Below are 23,967 nucleotides of genomic sequence, written 5' to 3' on the forward strand. Positions count from 1 at the left end.
AAATCGTCTGAAAATGAAAGCTTAAATTTGGGAATAGTACTGCGGCGTATCAAAGAGAGAAAGAGAGGGCGGGCTTTGTTGGGCGCATTGATCTTAAACATGTGAAGTGAATACACAGTATAATCTTAGTTCATCTACATCTGTAGCACATTATAATAAACCATGTCATAACTTTGCTTGTTGTATTTATTTAATAATAAAAAAGTATCACTCTTACAAGTTACAAATAAAGTTGGCAATTTAATAAGAAAATAATTGTCCTGAGTTATATACTGTAAATAATTCTGTGTACTCTACATATTATTATTTTGACATTTGAAATTGTGAATTATCAAAAAGATGTAAAAAAAAAAAAAATGAAAGGATCCTGTCAAAACTGAATCTACTGCAGTTACTGAAGCAACTAAATTTTGTTTGATCTTTAACCTGGTTACATTATTACAGTGTGAATGCCTAATAAACATCTGTATTACAAACTACTTTAAATCATACATTGAAAAAGGGTAACCTGCAGTAGAATCTATTTCATATCTAAAGCTCTGTCTACACTATCAAACTTGATGTGAAAAAAAAAATGTGATGTGCCAATATATGGACACGATGATGTCATATCACTACCATATGGGCACATCACACTTTTTTTGTCTGTGCCTGACATTTAAAGTATTCTATTGGACAAATGTGTTGTTGTCTATTGGCACAGTCAACCACACTGATAGAAAACTTTACATTAAATGCATGGTCAACCAATAAAAAAAAATACATGCACAGTTGAACATGGTAGATGCCACTATCGTAATAAATTAGTATAGTAATTATGGTTTTGTGGATGGTTTTCCATCAACTCCAAGTAATATTTTAAACACCTCAGCACAATCATGTTCTTCTAAAAATTTGAAAAGCATTCCAAGATCCATGTGATAATCTCGTCCTCCTTTCTCCATGCCATGCGGTTTAAACGCTTTCTCCTCGAACCCGGTAAATTTTCTCAATTCAGCTATTTTCCCATTCTCCAATGGAACATCTTCTCGATGTTTGCAGGAAATTTTCTTCCAATTCAAACGTCTCAACCTGTGCCAATACTCCTCGCAAGATTCTCTATCGCCCTCTAGACAAATCACACCTGGTTTGCCTGGTAACGAAAAGCCTGTTACTTTAAATTCTTTTGCCCATTCTAAAATATCCCGCCTTTTGTATTTGCTATATATATGATGGCTGTGTATCCATAACCTAGTAAATGTAAAACAATTTTTAGACTTTTTAACCAGTTCTTCTGTGTCCTCTTTTGTTGCTATTATGATATATTTTTGGCTGTTATCCTGAAGCCAAGTGATTGCTTCCCCAACACAGAGTTCCCCATTTAAAGACTCTTGTATATGCTGCTGTAAATCTTCGTTTAGTTTTCTTTGGGAATCCCGTGAAAATGAACTTGATCGTACGATTAATTCCGGTGCCTCGGATGGGTAACCATGAGGCAGATCACATATCAATTTTATCTGCAAAAGTATTGTAAAGAATATTATTTATTAACAAGAAATAAAGAAATAAAAAAAATATAATATAGACTATATAGTACACTACTTACACCTAAATTTTCCCCTATAATTATATTAACGGCATATGAAATCTGACGTAGAATGCTAGGCCTCTGTACTCCTGCAACTTCGTCACATTCATGCGCGCAAAACTCTTTTATGTCCGCGATCACATCTGGGTCATCTATCTCTAGCTCACCGTCATTGGGGTACATACACTGCATCATTTCAAGCTCCGATACCTGTAGCTCAAACATACTACGCATATTTTCATAAGCCATGATTATTAATTATTTTTGGTTAAATACAAATAAAACAAAATACAGTATTAGAAACGAATTAGAAGAGGAAAAGGGGGACATAGCGTAAACTTCCCTTCCACGTGTCGAAAATAGTTGACCTATGTTTTGTAAACAGAAAAGGACGTCCTCAAACTACCCAACTAGTGAGCCCTCTATCTTCCATCTACGCCACAATTTCGCGCGTGACAAAACGGCGTTGCGGGAAATTTAAAGTTCAATATTAAAATGAAGCAAAAGTCAAATCCTGCTTGGTTATTGGGGGTGTACAGTTAGGACGAAGGTCAACTAAATAAACTACCTAGGTCTAGGCTATCTATTCCTGATGTATACCTAGTTACTAATACCTGTACTAGTAATTAGGAATTATGTTGATCACACAGGTGGAGAAGGTTACTTTAGGCCTAACAGTCTAATAATATAAGCCTACTACACTAGCTAAACCTAGGCCCATATTATTATAATAAATAAGCTAGCTCCACAGGGATTTATATACCTCCCTGCTCAGAGGAGGTCTATTATTATTAGCTAGAGCCTAGTAGTGTAGACTAGCTTGCCTTAGACTAGAGGATGAGGTCACAAAGCAGGGAGCAGCGGCAAGAAGAATTTTATTTATATTCTATAAAATCAAAACTGAAAATGTAGTTAAGTAATAGAAAATACTGAACTTAGCCTACTGAGCGAGGGATTGGTAGGCCTACCACCTTTACCTACTACGCCGATGGCTATACTACTAAGCTATAGGCCTATAGCTAGGCTAGTCTATATGATGCCTATTATGTATAACTAATTAAACCGTTTAAATGGATTTAATTGTATATATTGTTTTCTAGATTTGGCAGTCTTGGTGAATGTCACTTCTTTGGACAGCGACTTACAGATTTCAAATCCAACACACATGTCAGTGTTTTGTGCAGGAGATGGCACCTTCTATGTTGTTGTTTCTGGAACGGATGGTGTTAATTTGGTAACCAAGGTCTTTGAACATGATGAGGTAAAGTTTGCAAGCGAGCGTAAACAAAAGATTGGCCTACATTCATCACCAGCCAATTCCCTGTCATCACTGTACGGTTAAACAATTTGAACCACAGTGTATGAGCATAGGCACACTGCCTACTCGACAGTGGTGTAATGGCTATGAGCGCTCACTGGCTAAACCCAGCAGCCCCGGAGCTATTGGAGGCCCCTGAGCAGTGTCCATAGAATAAAACTGGCATTAAAATATGCCGAATAGCTAGGCTAAAAACGCCTGAGGCCTCCAGCACTGGAACTTGAGGGGCCACTTAGGTTTCCTAAACCAGGGGCCTCAGACCTCTGCTTTGCACCTTTGTGCCCACTTTTATCACCACCGTTTTATTGTGATGTTACTAATCTAGGCCGGGTAGGGGATTTAATTTTCCGATATAAAATTATGTCAAGTATGTTATTAACATGCTTTAGTAGTAAATTTAACTTATTATATTGTTGGACTTTTCATTTGTCTTCACAACGCGTCAACAACAACAAAACATCAGACGATCAAAAATAATTTTACGAAAATCGTGTATTGTCAGTTAGTCTAATGAATTGTATCAATTTGTTTATGCTACACTAGGTTGCGGGAAGATACGATGAGGTCCAGTCATTTATTACCCCTACTTTGAAAGACTTGGAAACGTTGACCATGACACATGGTGACTCCTACATGGTTTTAACTGAAATAACAGGTTTTGTATATTTTATTGTAATTTTCTCCTCCTCCTGGATAAGAATACTATAATTGATAACCAAGATATAAAGCTACTCAAAAAAGTGATTCACCATGCAGAGGTACTCCAAAATATGTTGCAATATTGGCCAATCAAATATCACATGATCAAACCCCTACTCATTCATTTCACAAGATAGTGTCCCCTGCCCCTCCCACCCCCGGGATATTATAAATATATGATTATGATATAGTAAAAAAAATGTTACATCTTTAGGCCAATTTATACAGTCAAGCGGTAAAGAAATAAACATTCTATAGTTTTATTACCATTAACTAATCTTATTCCTTATGACCATTTACACACGACTTAAAGCGTATGGGCAGTTTCCGCTCAGGATAGATACATATTCTACATGGGACAAGCTACGCGGTTTTCAGCCTACTGTTGACATTTATAGCCTAAAGGCAAAAATAAACATAATTTAATTGTATGTGTGGCGTTGATTAATAATAAAAAAAAAATTGATTGGATTTTTCTTATTGCATTCAGTTTGTAGGTTTGTTTCTACATGTACTGTAATCTACAAGTTCAACTTGGCAACCAAACAGTTTGAGATTGTGCAGGAGATACCGTCCGCAGGGGCAATAGATTTGGAAGCCTTTGAACTTGATGATGAGTGGTGTCTTGTGGTAATCAACTCCCTACCAAGAGTTAATGCTACAGATGAGGGTGTCGTGTATGAGTGGAGAGGTAATTTGCATATTTGTGTACTGTGACATGTGTACTGTATATGCAGAATTCTTATTAAGGGGACATCTTCTCTTCAGGACACAACAAAGTTTCTCGTCAATATGCATATATTTCCCCTCATTTATTTCAAGTTGTGTTGTCCGACTGAAAAAACAATTCTTACAATTATTTTTTTTTTAATATACCATTTTAATGTTTACATATAATAGTTATCCACTTTGACAAAAAATTGGATCCAAAAAAAAAATTTTCCCTAAAATTGGTTGAATTTAACCATCTATTGTCAAACATTTTTTTTTTCTTACTAATTAATCTTTAATTAATGTTTTTGGGGGAAAATACATCTTTCACAGGAAGGTGTTCTCTTAGTAGGGGTGTCCAAGAAGAGAGTTCTACGGTATAAATTATAAAAAAGCATACATCTTAAATTTCCGGTACGCTGCTGCAAAATAAGATTTAAGAATATTTTGAATTGATTTTTTTCTTTCAGAGGGTCATTCCATCTCAGATCACCCAATGAGTTAAACCCTACCTCTTCCAATTTTGATGAAATTTGGTATATGGGTGATTCATAGCAATTAAAGCCAAAATTTCAAATTTTAACTTTATTGGACCAACGGTTTTCGAGATATCGCAATTTCAATTTTCGGTTTTTACGCAAAAAAGGGCGCGTCCGCCACGTTTCAAAGAGCTGTATCTCGGGAACTATAGGTTCGATTTTAAAAGCAAAGGTATTTTTGTAAAGGGGAGACCATAAGGAATCTAAATATACTAATTGTGTGTGTTTTATGTTAATTTTAAGTTGAATAAAACTTTGACATATATTTTGACCTTGAAATTGACCCCGTGGAACACGCCCGTTTTGTTGGTGACTATCATGAAAAATGTAGCCCTACGTGTCAACTACAACATATACAAAAATTGGAGGGGTTTTTTTCTTTGTTTCCATGAAATTACAATTTGAAGTTGACATACCTCTTCCTTTTAGTGTATTTTTGGTGTCTGTCCATGCATTACTTCAATGTCAATTTGATGTATTCCAAAATTAATTTTATTTACAAACTAAATATTATTATAATGTTACAATTGTCTATGTCTGGCCTTTACTCCTTGTCATCTGGACAATTCAAACAGTATTTAGAAATGTTGTGGCGATCATTTTGGGAAATACTGTAATTCCTAGTCGAAGAGGATTTTATAAACGGAGAGGATTTTATAAACGGAGAGGCTATAATACAATGTACATTTGATTCAGGAATCCAACAACAGTCTTCTTTGGACGGCCAATAAAAGGTTTTCGCTGACCCATGAGGATGCATAAATTTAATTTGAAAATCCCCAAACTCTTCTGAGAGTGAGACATCCACCACCAAACCAATCCATGGGACACCATCATAACTACAGCACACAAAATTCTGAAGTCTAATAATGGTGGGTTGTGTATCAGCAACAATTTCATTTTCATCACTGAAAGATTCTTGAATCACTACCACATCCGGAGGGTTTATCTGGGTACTAAGTTTGTAGACCTGCATCTGTGCCAGAGAAACGGGAACAAAGCGATGATATTGTAATGTACCCTTGATGGTCTGGGCGAGGTTGAATCTCGGCTTTATTTCTTTTTCTACAGTAGATACCTCATCTATTCCCACATGAAAAAAGTTGATGCCTGGAATGTCCATATGAGCGAGTCATATGGCCGAGCGGTTAAGGCAGGGGCGCCGTTTACCGTACCTAAAAGACAACAACATCGGCAAGGGTTCGAGGCCGACTCGCTCCTCTCTTCAAGTCTTCTCGGATAAGGACTATAAACCATAGTCCAGTGTACACAGTTATAACATGTGTGTACTTTAAAGGACCCAGTTCATTATTCGAAAAAGAGTAGGGGGTTACCCCGGTGAACTGGTTCACACAATAGCCCCTGTATCAGGGGGATTACCACCTATCTGATAGGACAGTGACTAATTCACTATTGATAATCCTTGGCCACATTGCCTAAAGACATAAAATAGAAATAAAAAATTACACAGTAGTCGAACATACTGAGAGATGTGATAATATGACATTCAGTCAAACGCTGTAAGCTTCTCTTAGTGACAAGCCTCTTAACTGTTCCACCTATGCCATCACACGCACTCTTGCCATGTGATGTAGCGAAAAAATTCCACTCGGCGTCTAAACCAAAATCTTCCTGGTAGTGGCAAAGGTTAATAAAGTAATATTTGTTTTTGTATTGGCCGCCACATCCATCTGTGAAATAATGAACTTTTTTCATGGTTGGTAGTTTTGTTTTTATATAGGGGATGACAACCTTTAAAAAGGCATATACAGTAACTGTTGTATGTTCTCTGCAATCACTTATTATGCATATGTTAATGTGCATAATAACATAGTAAGGACACTAAACTATGTGTCAAAATTGATTTGAAAAGTATGTGAGTTACCCAGTATTTCTCATATCAAAATACATCTACTGTTTAAGTGGGCCTGATGAGAAAGCGTAACAATAAGACACCTTAACAGTTAGTGTTCACACTGTGTATAAGTATAACAACACCAAAAATACACTAAAAGGAAGAGGTATGTCAACTTCAAATTGTAATTTCATGGAAACAAAGAAAAAAACCCCTCCAATTTTTTTATATGTTGTAGTTGACACGTAGGGCTACATTTTTCGTGATAGTCACCAACAAATCGGGCGTGTTCCACGGGGTCAATTTCAAGGTCAAAATATATGTCAAAGTTTCAACTTAAAATTAACATAAAACAAACACAATTAGTATATTTAGGTTCCTTATGGTCTCCCCTTTACAAAAATACCTTTGTTTTTAAAATCGAACCTATAGTTCCCGAGATACAGCTCTTTGAAACGTGGCGGCCGCGCGCTTTTTTGCGTAAAAACCGAAAATTGAAATTGCGATATCTCGAAAACCGTTGGTCCGATAAAGTTAAAATTTGAAATGTTGGCTTTAATTGCTATGAATCACCCATATACCAAATTTCATCAAAATTGGAAGAGGTAGGGTTTAAAATTCCATTTTTTTTGGGTGAACTGAGATGGAATGACCCCAAACACTGGAAGACCTTAGGCCTACATCTCTAGCAATGAACATTGATGCCTGCCAATTTCTTTAACCTTACTTAATTAATTAATTTGTATTAGGTTACAACTTTGATGAAGTTTGCGATTTTCCCGTTAATCAATTCATCGTTGATGTCTGTTCGTTCACCATTCACAACCTCAAGTTTATCGCACTCGCCAGTAATGATCTATACATCAGACGTGTATCGGAAATCCTGAGGTTCAGCCCCAATGCTGAGGATTTTGTCCACCATCAGTATATCTACGTGGAGGGCGCCCTTGACTTTGAATTCTTCACCTTTGGCGTGGGGATCGATCAAGAATTCTTTCTGGCTTTGGCTATCAATAAGTTGAGATTAGATGGTAAGCAACATTAGATTTCCTCATCCTTATTGTTTCATGGTATTGACCAACCCAAACATCTTGAAACCTTCAGAGACAGTTTTTTATATAAAGCTCCGTCTTTGCTGAATGCACTACCCATCAAAATTCGTAACTCTCGACTAAAAAAATATCTCACCCCTAAATATGTTAGAGCTAGGCACTGTCCCTGAGGGTTTCAAAATTTTTATATATATTCTTTTATATACATAACTTTATTTTTATTATATATATTTATATTTAAGTTGGTCACTTCGTTTGTTTTCCTTTTTCTCGTCTTTTTGTATTTGTTATCGTTCCCGTTTTTTAAGTGTTGAGGGCCTTCTGCATGTCAGCCCCGGATGTTTTGAGTCACCCTCATTAAACAAAGTTTAATAAAAAAAAAAAAAACATGAAGCAGCACAATACATAATTAACAATCATAGGTTCATGATAAACCCAAATTAACTTTGCAAAATTTGAGAATTTTGTAATATTTTGATATAAAACGCTGAACTATGAATTCGCCACGAACCATTTCCGAAGCTATGCAAATAGTCGTGACGTAGAGACAATCAAGCAGAAAGCCAAGCGCGAGCTGTCAGCAGGAAATGCAATATTAGCTAGCACTAGGATGTCAACATGTATCGTGTACGATTTTGACAGTTTTCAAATTAATTCAATTTCAGTATCATCACGGTTTAGAATTAATTTTCTGTGCCAGCTGTTTATATATTTATTTGAATAAATTTGTGAGGGTGTTCATTGTTCAGAACAGTTTTTAGGGGGCATTTATCCTTTTGGGTGTAAAATGGTAGTATATACTAAAAATAAAACTCTTGATAAAAAAAAAATCACAATTAATATTAAGAAGTGATACTAGATAGTACAAATTTGAGGTTGTTCATTCAAAGTTGTTTCATCAGTCAGCTACCTAATAATGTTTATATTTTACTTTTATACAGTAGGCCTAAAACTATGCAAACAGGATATATATACTATCATCTTTTCAAATACTTTTTATTGGCCTGATATATTGTACCTCAACATTTCTCTCATTCGCATAATAGCCTGTTGTGGTATGTGTTTACAATTTTTTTTTTCTCAACTATTAGATGAGCAATCAATTATTTACAAATATTACAAAGGTCGATTTGAGATATTTCAGTACATCAAGGCCAACTTGGCTCGGAAATGGCACACTATCACATCACCAGATGGTCAATTTCAGCTACTGGTCCTGTCAAGTAGTTCCACAGCAAGGTTTTTTTTCTATGATGGCTGGTGCTTCCGAGAGGTCACCTACCAACCATATTGGGATCCAATACCAGCCAGCATAATGGATTTCACTTCACATACCATCAATGACACTGTTTATCTGAGCATTGCACGATTCCAAAACAGTATCCATGAAACAAATGTTTATATGTTGGAATTTGAGCAGGAAAATCCTGTAGAGGACTTGCACAACCGTGCGTTGGCAGCTATCGAAAAGGCAGAACATCTTCTAAATGAAAGCAACACTTTAATTGCTAAAGTAGAAGATCAAATGGAAAATCTTGTAATGTTGGATACTTTGGAAGAACAAGTCATTAATAGTTTAAAAACCTTCAATGCTTCCGTTAATAGAATTAGATCCCTTGACGCTAATATTTGTAAGTATCTAAACTTTATGTGACAAAAAAAATGTGATGTGCCCATATATGGACATAATGATGTCATATCACTGCCATATTTAAGCATATCACTACCACATTTGGGCACATCACACTTTTTTATCAAAATTTTTCTACAGGAGATACTGCAACTCTGTAATTCTTTAGCAATACAGTTTAATGCAGTGACTGTCTTTCAACAAACTGAATTCATCATACATTACTGGAGTAAAAATGTGTAGTTACTGCAGTAAAATAATTATCACTTATTACCGTCAACTCTCCCATTTTCTCAAAAGTTTGCTTTTCAAACAGAAAAAAATAAGAATTTTTTGTTTTAGTTGTTGAGGATAGTTCACTATCTCTATGGTTACTACTGAATCTACTCAATAAAAAAAATATTACATTTCAGTGCATGGTTATAGGGGATCAATTTTTAATGAAGATGAAGATGACATTTTCAGAGAACTTGCAGATAACTTAACTGAAAGGTGGCCAGAAGTTCAAGAAATTGTCGATCTGTTGCCAACATTTTTAAGGTTGTCTGGAGATGATCAATATGTGACAGGTACAGGTCAATTGCATTCTATTCTCAGTACCTATTTAAATGTTAGTGCTCATAAACCCATATCCTCATTGCTAGCCCACTGATTATCATCATTAAGCAACAGCTTTTCACTAGCCTACCAGAAAGATGACAGTTATTAGATAGTGTACACCTGGCTTGCAATATTTAAATGAAAACCGAATAAATTTGTCTCCTTTCAGGACAAAAGAATTTTGAAGCACTAACAGCTGAGACAGTTGTCAGTAGTTCGGTCACGGTAGAATTGGACTTGATCAATGATCACATCAATATTTCAGAGCTTGATTCAGACATTGTACAAACTGACAAATCTCTGGTGAGAACTAAAAATAATGATTATGCCAAGTCAAGTGGCTGAGCGGTTAAACATGGGCACCACAAACATAAAGTACAGGTTCAGGGCTCTTCTAGACCATAGTTCATGTTCCAGGACTGTTTATGTTATCAATTCAAAATACTCACTTTAAATCGGACCCAAAAGTTTTTTTTGCTCAAGCACCATTGATTTGAAATCTTCACTTTATTTAGGTTATTGAAGTGCCATTGACAATAATGGGAGAACTGACTGTTGGTAACCATCTTGATACCTATGGTCTAGTAGATGGAGTATATTTGGATAATCTTGTTTTGAAGGATGAGGATCGAGTCATTAAGGCCACTAAAACATTCACAAATGGTTTGAACATTCAAGGTAAAATACAATATTTAAAAAACTAAATGACTTCCACTACTGTGGCCCTATTCATCAATCGCACTTAAGTGAGATATTGAATCAAACTTAAGTGAGATATTCAATCAAACTTAAGTGAGATATTCAATCAAACTTAAGTGAGATATTCAATCATCAGTAAGTGAAGTACTGTATTTCACTTAACTCACTAAATAGCATTAACCTTAAATTGTATTCACTTAGATAGGAGTTTTTTCTTAATTTTAAGGGTGGTTAGCCGAAGTGTGAATGGTGAATACGGCCACTGTTCTCTACTTTAAAAAGGCCACTAATTAGGCCTACTGCTGCTGTAAATGTGTGTCCTGGTCATGGGCCCTGTGTAGCTGTGTATCGTTTAGTGGTAATATATATATAGCACTGATGAAGGGCTAGCGTTGCCCGAAAGCTCTGCTAACTTTTCTGGCTGTTTTACTTCTCGTTTTGATTTAGCTTTTTGATTTTATTTTGTATCTCCATTGAGATCCAGCCACTGATACCCACATCATTGTCATTTTTTCAGTAATTTGCCTTTGGATTTATATATTATATAATATAAATAATATTTATTCGGTCACCAATGAAAGAAATTAAATTTTTGTTGACATCGTTCTACAAATTTTTTAGGTGATCTGTGGTCAAATGGAACGGTTGATGGCGTCCACATCAGCGATGACGACCTACTACTTATCAATGGTGATCAGCATTTCTCTGGTCACATGACAGTTGATGGCAGTATGTTCTTCTACGATGACGTTGAAGTTGGGTCGCTTTATGACATTGATCTGGACGAGTTACAAGAATATGCAATCTTCAAAGAGAAATCGAACGACACGTGTATATTTACAGGTATAGTGTTTACTCTATTCTGAAAAATAGTCACATGTTGTGTCTGCTTTACCTTGAACACAATCAGTGCAATAGGAGACTAAATAGATAGTGATTAAGTTGGCTTTTTAGGAATCTTGTCTCTGTCTGGTTTTGTGTGATGTGATGAAACAAAATTTAAGCTACCAATTTTATGTTATTTTAATATGCAATTTAACTGCAAATGTTTGTCCCAAATTATCATATTGTAAGAAATATATATAAAGTTATCAAACCTATTTTTTTACCTCTAAGATTAACTTTGTTTCAAATTTTATTTAATACGCATCCAACAGCGAGCAACTTGCCAATTATAGGATGGATAACTAATTTATAATTTAACATGCTTATAAACTGTGTCTCATCTGAGGCTTAGAGAGTGGAGTTAAAAGAGTTGTGAATTACAAATCAATAGCAATAGGTCAGGATTGAACCCCGGACCTTGGGATTTTAAGGCAAGCAGCATGTTAACCGCCAATCTTCAGCTCCACTACTAATCAAAATCTTACTCAGCAACAACGGTTTTGTTCAATGTTTTTCTCATAAAGACTATAAAGTGTTCCTGGGAGATGCAGTTGCAGAAGATTCTGTTAGTATTTGGGCAAATCGCACTATTGATGATGTCAACATTCGAGAATTTGAGACCACAACCATGCAACCGGATGTAGAATACAATATAACAGGTGAACAAATATACACAGTGGAACCCCTATTAAAGGGACACATTCGGGACAAAATAGTGTCTCCTTCATGGGAGTGTCCCCTGAATAGGGGTTGGCCATAGTGTTAAAACATATATTTCCCCTCAATCCTGTCATATGAAAGTGTCCCCGTGATAGGAATGTCACCTGAATAGTGGTGTCCCAAAGGATAGGTTCTATTGAGAACCGAACCCCTAAATAAAAGAGACACCTTTAGACCCAACAGTGTCTCTCATGTGTTCTACTATCTATATATTGTTTAACTTGTTTAATTATTAAAGAAATATCTGGCTAACTGTTAAATGCAAAGTAATAATGAAAATATAGAGTAAAGATAAAATATCAAAAACCTATTATTATTGTTGTTTCAGGGCCAATAATTGTTACTGGCAATATAACCGTAGAAGGAGAGCTGTATGTGAATGGTTCTGTTGATGGGCTTAGGATTCCTGAAGATGTTGTGTTTATTAACAGCTCGGAGACCCAACAGCTAGACGGAAAACTCAACTTTTCTTCCAATGTTTTCATTGATGTTATACATGTATTAAAGAGTATTGATGGTGTACTAAGTAATTTAGGTATCAATTTTAAAATTTGTGTTTGATGATGTAAGGTGATTTCTTTTGAAATGTTTATGCTACTACTACAGGTAGGGGTCTATACAATGAATGTTTATAAGTGAAATGAAATTATTTATACCATTTATTGAGTATAAAACATTATTGGTTTTATAACACGCCTACCTTTAACTAGACCAAGTCATAAAACTATACGAAGAGGCAGCGCTCTAAATTTAGTAAAACAATTACTACAGGTTGATTGAACGTGATCTGTCAACAACAGCCTAGTGCGTATGATTGCTCACTCTCCGTGTAACAAAAATGAACTCGCAAAACAAAGTTGCAGTACTCGATTTACATAACAAAGCACACTGGTGCTATATCACATGTAGTTTTATATCATGTTACCACAATCATCCAATCAAATGAATCGAATTGGGTGTGTTATGCTCAACAATCAACTCAAAGGTTCAGTATTATTTGAGTGAAACAATCGCTATTATACGATTTCCGTTGGCACAGAGTAACAGTAATGTCATTAGTGGATAAGTCTGAGGTCAAAGTCAATATAGTGTTTTTCAAGATGGTTGGTCTGCTGAACTCCATTATACAACAATAAAGACTAGGCAACACAATGACGAAGAATAATATCTGAATTGATTTCTTTAGGGCAAAATGGAGACGATCTTGACATACTTCTGACAACTGGTGGACAAATAGTCAGCGGTGACCCAGAGTTTGCAAACGACCTTTTAATCCATGGTAATGTCTCTGTAAGTTATACATTAGGTGGAGTACCAGTAGAATTGCTAGAGGTCGTTGTTACCAATGATGACATGCAGATTATACATGGTAAATAAAATATTTATATTTGTTTTCTCCAATTGATTCAATATAATTCAATTCTGGATTTCGTGTGCACTTTAAAGAATCAAGTACATCTTCCAGAAAGGTAGTGGGTTACCTGGTGCATTCAAACAAACGGGCACCGCTTGGTGGCAGCACTCGACACGAAGGGACCCATAAGGGAGTAGAAAGTTGGGATATGTGTCCTCCACACCTGTGTGCAATTCAGCCCAGTAAGCTGCAAGTCGCAGGTTATTCAACCCATTTACATTTACACATTCACAATATAAATAACACCTATGCTAGGGACTCAAAAAGCGAGCTCAATCACTTTAGTGTTTTTTGTCAGTCAGTCTGTTACTCCTTTCTTTGGTTTGGGCGGGTTATGGATGAGGGAGTGTTTTGTTTTATATCATTTATAAAGAAAATAGCCACATTGTTGGTGGAATTGTGTGTGAAACTGCATACCCAATTATAGCACAACACAAGTATAGAAAACACCTTTTTTTTTTCTCTTTTGTGGCGTGAACCACCACCTTTATTCTTTCATATCATAATTAAATACATTACAAATAAATCAGTAATATCTGTCTTCATATGTTCTTTCTTTAATTATATTGTTTTCCGTTAATATTCTACATTTTTCTTTATATTTTTCTGCTCAAAAAAAAATATCAGTAATTTTTGTAAATTTTAGTTTTTCACATATTGTTTCCAATATTATCCTCCTGTTTTCATGTTTTCTTATATTTATTCACATTGTACACAGACACCCACAAATACATTAAATATATACATATACATACCGTATTGTTTCATACCTTGGTGTTTTAGTCCATGAATTTACCTTAGGACTTGGATAATGCTGGCCAGACTTGCATGTGAACGTACCCTTTATGATCGGTGATAATTTATCTTCTTTTTAAGGTGTTAAAACATTTACAAATACCGTAATAATGGAGCAAGATTTATGGGTTTTATTGATTAATGACGTTGATATTAAAAATTTGAACAAACTCGCAATGAGAGCAGATGATGACATCATTTCAACAAATGCAAGCATCATTTTTCAAGGCCCAGTAAAGGTAATTTTATTTGTGTAATTTCATTTCAAGAAATTTCCTAAAATTTTGGAATTTGGTTTGGCCATCATGTTAAAGATGTATTGTCCCCCTGAAAAAAAATAATTCTTACAATTGTTGAAGTCACTTATTTTGTCATTTTATAAGTGAAAACATTATTTTTTCCCAGTTTTTTCTACAGAAGTGATTAACTTTTATAACACTACAAAGTAACCAATTCAAAGTATGATTTAATTAATTGTTCATGTTTTTAGGGACAATACAGAGATGAAAAAAAATGTCACCTAATTAGCAATATACAGGCTATAAAATAATTAGGAATTACGACATGTTTGATTGATCACTAAGTGTATCTGCTCTGTGAAGTTGTTTTTAGGGTCATTTTTATTAAGGGTCATTGTAGTGAATTTACTAGCGTCGGTTCCGAGCGTATGCTTTCTCTGGCGTGTTAATCCATGAGACCGTACACAGACTAAAAGTGATTCCACATACAAAATCAGTACAGTATTAATACAAAACAACTTTCTACCAGTCTAGACCTTTCATCTCTATACTCTATACGTCTTTCTATGATCTTCTCTTTTCTATACGTCTTTCTACTATGATCTTATTTTCTCTTTTCTTCCTTAATATCTATAACATTTACTACTTATACTTGACATGCAAATTAGGGGCTTCTGAGGAGGATCAAATGTTGCTTTCCAAAAGTTTCCCACCAAAATTATACAATTCTGATTGACTCATAAATTAAGCAGACCTAGTCTGAAACATCCTTTATCAACTACAGGAAATCAGAAACGTACAGTAATATTATGACAGTCATTTTTATTAAGGGTCATTTTTATTAAGGGTCATTTTGTTAAGGGTAATGTAGAAATTCATGGTTGATTTTACATTTTTAACAATTAACATAATTTACAATAAATGGAATGAATGTTCTCTGGGCTTTCAGAATTGCGATATGTTACTATTTACTACGTACATTTCAAAGTTTTTCCATTAATTAAAATTTGTTAAAGATCTACACTTAACATGTTCAGCTACTGTAGTTTTGACTACTAAAACCAGTAATAATAATAGTTTATTCTTATATAGCACATATAAGCAAGCTCTCAATGCGCTGCACATTATTACCCCTCATTTTGAATGGAAACATACTCCCATTGTCAGCACAAAGTTGTCTCTTGATCTAACCACTACCCATTTTATACATCTGGGTTTAGTTTAGTAAAGTGTCTTGCCTAAGAATAAGCAATGCAGTGAGAGTTGGATTTGAACCACAATCTCATGATCAGTAATCTAACACTGTGCCCTCACCCTCACTGTAATGCCACGTTTCCCACACTTGTATGCAAAAGACATGCTGATCTTTTAATATCATTATCGAAAATTGATAGATTCTTGAAGATTTGATAACACATGGATTCCACACTTTTAACGGAAAAGTTCTAGCTGATCTAGTTCATCTCAACAAAAACCGCTTTATTAGCGGTTGGAAAACCTTTGCAGACGTTGACAGTACTTCTCATGTGATTGTGGATGGTCTGATTAATGACATCGACCTCTACAATTTATACAAGAGTGCTGTTGTCATGAATGCTTCAGGAACCGCATACCTTGAGGGCGACATCATATTTACATATGATTTGGATATTTATGGTTCCGTTATTGCACCACCGGAGATCAATGGTATTTAAAAAATTATTGTTTAAAATTTCTAAATAATAAAATGTCTCTACGTCAGGTTATCTATTTATAGATTTTTTTAACGTTTTGCTTTGCGTTCTGCCAAAGATTTATTTCTAATTTCTACACTGTTTAGAGCATGTTATTACTTGTGAGCAGGAGAATACGATTCTAAAAAAAAAGCCAACGTAAAGGGTCCACATAAAATCCACATAAAAAAGAACCCTCTTAAACCAGTTTCTGTGGATAAATTTTAAGATGCATGTAACTGCGATCTCAATTTGACCTTACCTCAGAGAAACTCATGTCCCTCTATTTCTGTGGATGATGTCATATATTAGAAACTGGCTGTACTTATATATATGTACAATACATATATTGCGTTTTTTATTTCTTATTTTTTTTTCCTTTTGTGACATATTATATATATTTGTAACATACTCATGATATAAAGTTTGCGGTACACTACAAATGTAGTTCTGAAAATAACTGTTCAGTGGTATGATCGAAACGTCAAGAAGCTCAACAGTTCTTTTCAGGAGTACATATTGTACATAGTACAGTACTGTATATCATTATATTGATTTTCGTCATGCCAATCTTCAAACAATATATTTAATAACATACTTGCTCCATTCTTTATTTTAACCATTTTATATAGGCATTACTTTGACTGACATTGTAACTACAACAGGATCGCATATAATTACATCAAATGTCGCCTTCCTTGGAGATCAGACCGTTCTGGAGCTAGTAGTCTTGGGAGACATTTGGGTTGATGGTCTTGTAGATGGGGCTGACATCCAAGACCTTGATGAAAATACATTAAAAATCTATGGTAAAGTGGTCTGTTTTAAGCTCTGTCTACACTATCAAACCATGGAGAAATATATTTCTCCATGATCAAACAAAGAAAGTGTGATGTACCCAAATATGGTAGTGATGTCATCGTGTCTGCATATCTGCATAAAACTATGAAAAAAAATGGTAGTTTTACTTTACTGTAGTCTTTTTTTCATCCACTGTGAGGTATTACCTCTTAAAATTGTTGTTATGAAAGAATTTGTTGGATGGAGTCTGAGGTTCTTCATCACACTAAATCACTATAAATTGTAGTAGTTTGTATTTCATGTTGAAGTAGCACAAAAAAATACTGCATGTAGAAATCTTGAATGTACTTGTTGTTTTTAAGCTAAGCTTGTTTCTTCTATATATGTAGAGGGTTGAGGTTGGCCATGCAGCAAAATAGTTTGCCTCAATTATGTTGTCTATTTGGCACAGAGAAACTCTGACATTGGCTTTGCCAATAGTTGCATGTAGTGCTGCTGACGAGCATGTAGTGCTGGCCGAGCGGTTAAGACAGTGGAACCGTAATTACGTAGCCTTAAACATCGGCAAGGGTTCGAGGCTCACTCACTCCATGGTTCTGGTGGTTCGAGTCTTCTCGGATAAGGACTATAAACCGTAGGTCCAGTGTACACAACTAGCTCGTGTGCACTTTAAAGAACCTAGTACATCTTTCGAGACGAGTAGGGGGTTACCCCGGTGTATTAGTACATCACAGCCACTGATCACCAACTGGGCCCTCTGGGAGATCAGTCTTTGACTGAAGAGGTCACCCAGTATAAAAATGAACAAACAAACAAACAAACAAACTGACACTAGTCACATTTTCTTCATTCACAGCCGCATTGATAAATACAGTATTTTCTAATCTTTTTGCAGGTGATCAGATTGTGATTGGTAAAAAAACATTCTTGCAGAATGTCACCATATTTAGCAACTTAACAGTACTAGAATTAATAGATAACATCGACATAGTGGCATTAGAGGAAGATGCTGTATTTAGGATGGGTAGATACAACATCTCTGGCAAGAAGACCTTCCTTAATGAAGTACATTTTAATCTTATTTGGGTTTCAGGTAACGGATATCTCATTTCTTTTGTTGTTTTCTTGTGCTTTGTTTTGTGAACATTGTAATATTAATTAATTGTATGTTGGAAGATCTAGCACAAACCATTATACATTAACGGAGTACCTGCAAGTATATGTTGGGAATATAATAATCGAACATCTAATAAATACATTCTTGAAAACATTTTAACTGTTGTCTATGCCGGAGTTTGTGTTTTATATTTTTTTGTATTCGGATATATGGCAGCTTTTGGGCACCTCATCCACTACTCTCTTTGAAACATTTTTTTCCTTGAAACCAACAACTTAACATCCTATTCGAAGAATGTTGTGATCAAAAATTCTGCCTACAAAAATTTTGGGTTGAACACAATAATATGTAGATATGTTGCCTATTAAACACTTTATCAAAGCACTTCACATTTTAATTTGTAATGCGCTTTATGCAAACAGTATAAAGTGCAGTGGACTATTATGGCATAAAAGTTTCATCTCCCCTAAAGCTCTGTCTATCAAACTAGTTTGACAAAAATAGTGTGATGTGCCTAAATATGGTAGTGATATTCCAAAATATGATAGTGTGAAGTGCCCATATATGTCCATATATGGGCACATTCTTTAGGGTCAAGCTTCCATCAAGCACACTCATTTGTGAGTCCATGAGAAAGAAAAAGTTAATATTTGGTTTACATTTCATTCAGGTCTGATTGATGGAGTTGACCTGCAGGAGTTAAAGGAATCCGCCATGCTTCAAGGAGCTAGACAGAATATCACAGTTCCTAGTATCCAGTTTACTGGTGATGTGATTGTCAATAATAACTTAAATGTTGAAGGCCTGGTCAATGGTTTGGATCTTCAATATTTGGATTCTGTCATTATCAGGGTCACAGACGAATTTATTTCAGGTATGTTTTAATCATGATTTTGTAATTAAAAAACTCAAACATGAGTATCACTCAATGTGTAGATAGAGGTTGTGGAGGGGAGAGCTGGTCAAAATTTTATATCAACTTGGAGAAGGGTTTAGTAACAAAGGAAAGCATGTATGAATGATGCAAAAAAGAATGTGCTATATAAATGATTGTCCACTGTGTACTCACCAACTTTGTTTGTACTTTCATCATTTGCTGAGGAGTCATCAATGCTACTACATCAGACTCCCTAACTTAAAAATGGTTCTTATAGCTGGTTTCGGTTTTTTTTTTTCCTTTTGTAATTTCTGTTGCACATTTTTGATGTATGTACATTTAACCACATTTAATCTTTTTTTAATTATAGTGGAAGTTGATTTTGAGAATTTGCATTTTTCAAGCTGTGATGTTGTTGTTGTTGGTTTGGTAGATGGTATAGATCTCAGTGAAGAAGCTTTATTAATTGGTGAACTGGTATGTATACAATACTTACACAACATTTGTAAAATCTTAGATCCAATTTACCAGATATGTTTTATATGCAGTAGAGCCTCTATTAAAGGACCACATTTGGGATCCAATAGAGTGTTCAGGGGACAGAAATGTCCCCTGAATAGGGGTTAGCCTTAGTGTTAAAACATGTATTGTCTCTTGGGTATGTCCTTAAGCTCTGCCTACACTATCACACTTTATGTGACAAACAAATGTGATGTGCCCATATATGGACATGTCATCACTACCATATTTGGAAATATCATATCACTACCATATTTGGAAATATCACTACCATATTTAGGTACATCACACTTTTGTCAACTAGTTTAATAGTGCAGTGCTTTAATAGGGGTGCCCCTATAAGAGTGTCTCTCCCAAAGGATGCCAGTTTAAAACTAAAAAAGCTACTGATTGCTTACTCCCTATGTCTTCTGTGGACCATATTCTATCTATGGTGAAAATGTGGTCAAATAAACCAAAGTGATAGCATAAAGTATATCATCCTTGTTTGAGGTAATGAATAATGTTTTTGTGTTTTCTATTTTCCAACAGAATCAAGTTATTTATGGTCCCAAAACATTTGAAAATTCTGTTATTGTTGACGGTCATATTCTTGATATAGATGTCATCAACAACATAAATTTGACAGAGCTACATGAAACAACAGTTATGTATGGCTCGGACCAAGTGATCACATCACCCAAACATGTCTTTGGTAATTATTGATTAATCTAAAATAACATTGTTCATATTAATAATAGTTCATTCTTATATAGTGCACATAAGCAAGTTCTGATACAGGGGCTATTTTGTGAACCAGTTCACCGAGGTAACCCTACTCGTCTCAAATTATGAACTAGGTTCTTTAGTGCACACGAGTTATAACTGTGTACACTGGAACTATATATTTTTAGTAATAATTTCCGTAAGTTTCGTAACACTGTTAGTAGTTTAGTTTAATGTTTGTTATTGTATATGTACGTGTTTGTCTGTGTTCCCTCCTGTAAGTGGTGAACCATGAGCTCACTGTTGGTTGGGAAATGAATAAATAAAAAAAAATGAATAAATAAATAAACTACAGTTTATAGTCCTGAGAAGACTAGGAGGACTTTAGGTATGGTACGGCACCTATGCCTTAACCGCTCGACTATTTAACTATAATAGTAAGTTTGTCCAGTAGTTACTTAACTCAACTAGTTTTTTACCTTTCCAATAATTGAATATGCTTAGTTTTACCAAAAAAAGCTTATTTTGGAAAAATATAAGAAAGTAAGACTAGTAATAAAAATCAAGGTGATATTGGTCATGGGCCAAATCTAATATTTATCTCAAAATAGCAATTTCATAGCATAACCCGTTACAAGATGCGATACATTGATGGTAGTGCTATTTTCATGGCATTACCTATGACTTACACATTTGACTCATGTGCACTTTAAAGAATCCAGTACATCTTTCGGAAGAGTAGGGGGTTACCCCGGTGTACTGGTCCATTCAGCCCCCTGTTTGGTGACATGAAGGGATCCTTATGGGAGGAGAAAGTTGTGGTATGTCGTCCACACCTGTGTGTAATTCAGCCCAGTAGGTTGCAAGTCACAAGTTATTCCCAATTTACATTGACTTGTAAGCAAAGAAATCTATTTCTGACTTATAAAGAGCAAAGTAATCTGTTTGCTGTTTCTCATTTGTAGGTAACCTTACCGCTGTACAGAACATAACAGTTGATGGATACTTCAACATGTACAAGATTGATGTGTTAGCAAATAGAGTACTACAAAGCACAGATAAGTTTGTTGTATTTACCAACAATGTTACCATAGAAACGCTGGAGGTGTACAATGTAAGTAAATGTAAGCTCTGTTTACACTATCACACTAGTTTGACAATAAGTATGGTGGTGATATGCCCAAATATGGTAGTTATACGACATCATTATGTCCATATGTGCACATCACATTTGTTTGTCACATAAAGTTTTGATAGTGTAGACAGAGCTTTATATTTAGATGCGCACATACCATAATTAGTAATTATCTATGACTGCTTCAATCCCGTAGCCAGGTTTTACAGAGAGATTTTCTAAAAGAGGGGTAAAAATTGCAATATGAAGTTTCGTAAAGGAGTTTTTCCTTTCATTGCTTGCATTGTGCCTACTTTGATGCGTCATACAAGCTTTAGATTACCCATAGCATGCTTTTTTGTTTTAATAAAGGAATTTGTGATAGAAGATGATGTGTTATGTGGCATAAATCTAACTGATCTGAGGCTTTCATATCTAAGCAAAACCTTATCACAGACAATCTCAGCTTCCATCCGATTCTCTGATATTGAAGTGGATGACAACCAGTTTCTAAATAATGATATCACCGTGCTAGACTACCAAGGTGTGATTGGTCACTATGTGAATGGTATTGATTTGTCATTTATGTTGAATCTTACAGAAGAGGGAAGAGACAATCGGATAATAAATAGAACAGTGTCATTTATGTTTGGTCTTGCTGTAGGTATGTATAAGTCTAGGTAGTACTGTAGTGGTAGAAATGGCGTTTCATATTTGTAATACTGGAATCAATCTAGTATTATGGATCTGTATGCCTGGGTGGAAAGTGAACAATTTTAATTATTTCTCAGATAGTTAGTGTGTTTTGGAGACACGGGGCAGCAGCTGTATAGACCATAAGTGACTTATTGCCAGAGAGTAGGCAGGGGTCTCATTTTAGAGTTTTTTAGCTAGACGAGGGATCAGTGAAATTGCATTTTTACTGACCGTCCTCCAGGTTCCACCCATCCCATTCAAACACAGAATTGGCATTGTAAAATGATATTTGTAGGCCCTACCATGTGGGCTATCACGGGTGTCAATGGAATTATATGAGATCACATATATGATGTAATAGGCCTACTATTTTTATGAGCTGAATTAAAACATTACTATTCAATTTGTCAGAACATATAACTGTAGAAGGAACCATCAATGGCATGGACATTCCAGGAGATGTTATGCTGATTGCAGCCGACAACGTAGTCACTGCAACAAAGACCTTTTTTGACCCTGTATATATCAACAATGATCTGCAGATGTCAAACTACGGGACAATCGATGGAGTTGATATTTCAGAATGGGCTTCAACCGTCACACTTACCAGTGATGATGCAGTAATACTTGTTACTGTGAATTTTAATAGAAGTCTTAATTTCCTTCAAGATTTAACGTAAGTTAAATTTCTGTTTAAAGGGTGGTAGGCCTACAAAAGCTCCTTCTAAACAACAAGCCCAACTAAGTCCTATCAAAATTAACCAAGCACTACCAGTAAAACGTGTAAATTATACCAAATAGAATCAATTTAGAATGTCAATTGCATTTTCATCTATAAAATTATACGATTTTGTCATCAAAAAAACTTGAAATCTATATTTTAACAATTGACATTCTATTTGCCGACACACTAGTTGACTCAATACAGAAATTATTAAAGCAAATTATTTAATAATAATCCAATAACATTGAAGTATGTGTTGGCATAGGAATGAACAGTTTGGGTATAATCCGAACTCCTAAAATCTTGAATGATGTTTTTTATAGCCGACTTCTATCGTAAACGTCAATTAGTCTTACATTCATCTGAATGATGACTTAGCCAGGACTGTTTAAAGCACCTTTGTCTGGTCCCAACATTGACCAAGGGCTTCTCTCGTCCAGTGACAACCTTAACCAGAGGAGAAGCATAAGCCAATACGTCTGAGGCAGATACTAGATGCAGGGGCTGCCATTAGAGTCAGCAGTGCTGATTCCAAATGCCTAATGGGACCCCAGCTCCATATACAGCACCCGGTATTCCCAGATGGTCTCCCATCCAAGCTTTAACCGGGCCCAACGTTGCTTTACTTCGGTGATCTGATGAGAACCGGTGTTTCAAAGTGGTAAGGCCGTACTGAATGATGTGTACCGCAGTAGAACCCTCCTTTGCAACATCTCTATTCAGGGATGTTCATATCAAGGCAACATTTTCTCATTAAACAAACAATATGTTTAACACTATGGTCAATCCCTATTAAGGGAACACATTAATAATTGGTTTCTACTATTGTAGTACTATTCATCTATATATTCACTTTGACCAAAAATGGGATTAAAAAAAAACATTATTTACCTAAAAAAACTGTAATTTAAAGCAAATAATAGTCAAATTAGCTGCCAGCCAATGGGTTTTGGTTGAATTTAACCATTTATTTGGTTTT

At 35.2% G+C, this 23,967-nt stretch overlaps 2 protein-coding genes and 1 pseudogene across 2 annotated transcripts in view; 1 reads left to right on the top strand and 2 right to left on the bottom strand.

Annotated features, from left to right (window-relative positions):
* Positions 1-23,967, top strand: part of LOC140049831 (uncharacterized) — a 32,677-nt gene that overhangs the window by 1,269 nt on the left and 7,441 nt on the right. The window contains exons 4-25 of the mRNA XM_072094779.1: positions 2,668-2,828; positions 3,429-3,540; positions 4,075-4,275; positions 7,439-7,720; positions 8,833-9,372; positions 9,785-9,940; positions 10,141-10,274; positions 10,487-10,649; positions 11,292-11,513; positions 12,017-12,214; positions 12,604-12,810; positions 13,462-13,644; positions 14,566-14,723; positions 16,118-16,409; positions 17,068-17,244; positions 18,132-18,329; positions 19,024-19,227; positions 19,601-19,707; positions 20,281-20,443; positions 21,420-21,568; positions 21,941-22,232; positions 22,676-22,940. Of these exons, the coding sequence (XP_071950880.1) occupies positions 2,668-2,828; positions 3,429-3,540; positions 4,075-4,275; positions 7,439-7,720; positions 8,833-9,372; positions 9,785-9,940; positions 10,141-10,274; positions 10,487-10,649; positions 11,292-11,513; positions 12,017-12,214; positions 12,604-12,810; positions 13,462-13,644; positions 14,566-14,723; positions 16,118-16,409; positions 17,068-17,244; positions 18,132-18,329; positions 19,024-19,227; positions 19,601-19,707; positions 20,281-20,443; positions 21,420-21,568; positions 21,941-22,232; positions 22,676-22,940 (4,564 nt within the window). The remainder of the gene's footprint in view (positions 1-2,667; positions 2,829-3,428; positions 3,541-4,074; positions 4,276-7,438; positions 7,721-8,832; positions 9,373-9,784; positions 9,941-10,140; positions 10,275-10,486; positions 10,650-11,291; positions 11,514-12,016; positions 12,215-12,603; positions 12,811-13,461; positions 13,645-14,565; positions 14,724-16,117; positions 16,410-17,067; positions 17,245-18,131; positions 18,330-19,023; positions 19,228-19,600; positions 19,708-20,280; positions 20,444-21,419; positions 21,569-21,940; positions 22,233-22,675; positions 22,941-23,967) is intronic.
* On the bottom strand, positions 75-1,960 carry LOC140048917 (RWD domain-containing protein 2B-like). The gene is made up of 2 exons (XM_072093715.1): positions 1,586-1,960; positions 75-1,496 (listed from the first exon to the last, which is right to left on the bottom strand). Exons 1-2 carry the CDS (start codon positions 1,814-1,816, stop codon positions 816-818), a joined length of 912 nt encoding a protein of 303 aa, XP_071949816.1. The 5' UTR covers positions 1,817-1,960; the 3' UTR covers positions 75-815.
* Positions 23,546-23,663, bottom strand: LOC140050600 (5S ribosomal RNA; annotated as a pseudogene).

The sequence above is a fragment of the Antedon mediterranea genome, chromosome 5 (genome assembly GCF_964355755.1).
Source record: "Antedon mediterranea chromosome 5, ecAntMedi1.1, whole genome shotgun sequence".
NCBI lineage: Eukaryota > Metazoa > Echinodermata > Crinoidea > Comatulida > Antedonidae > Antedon > Antedon mediterranea.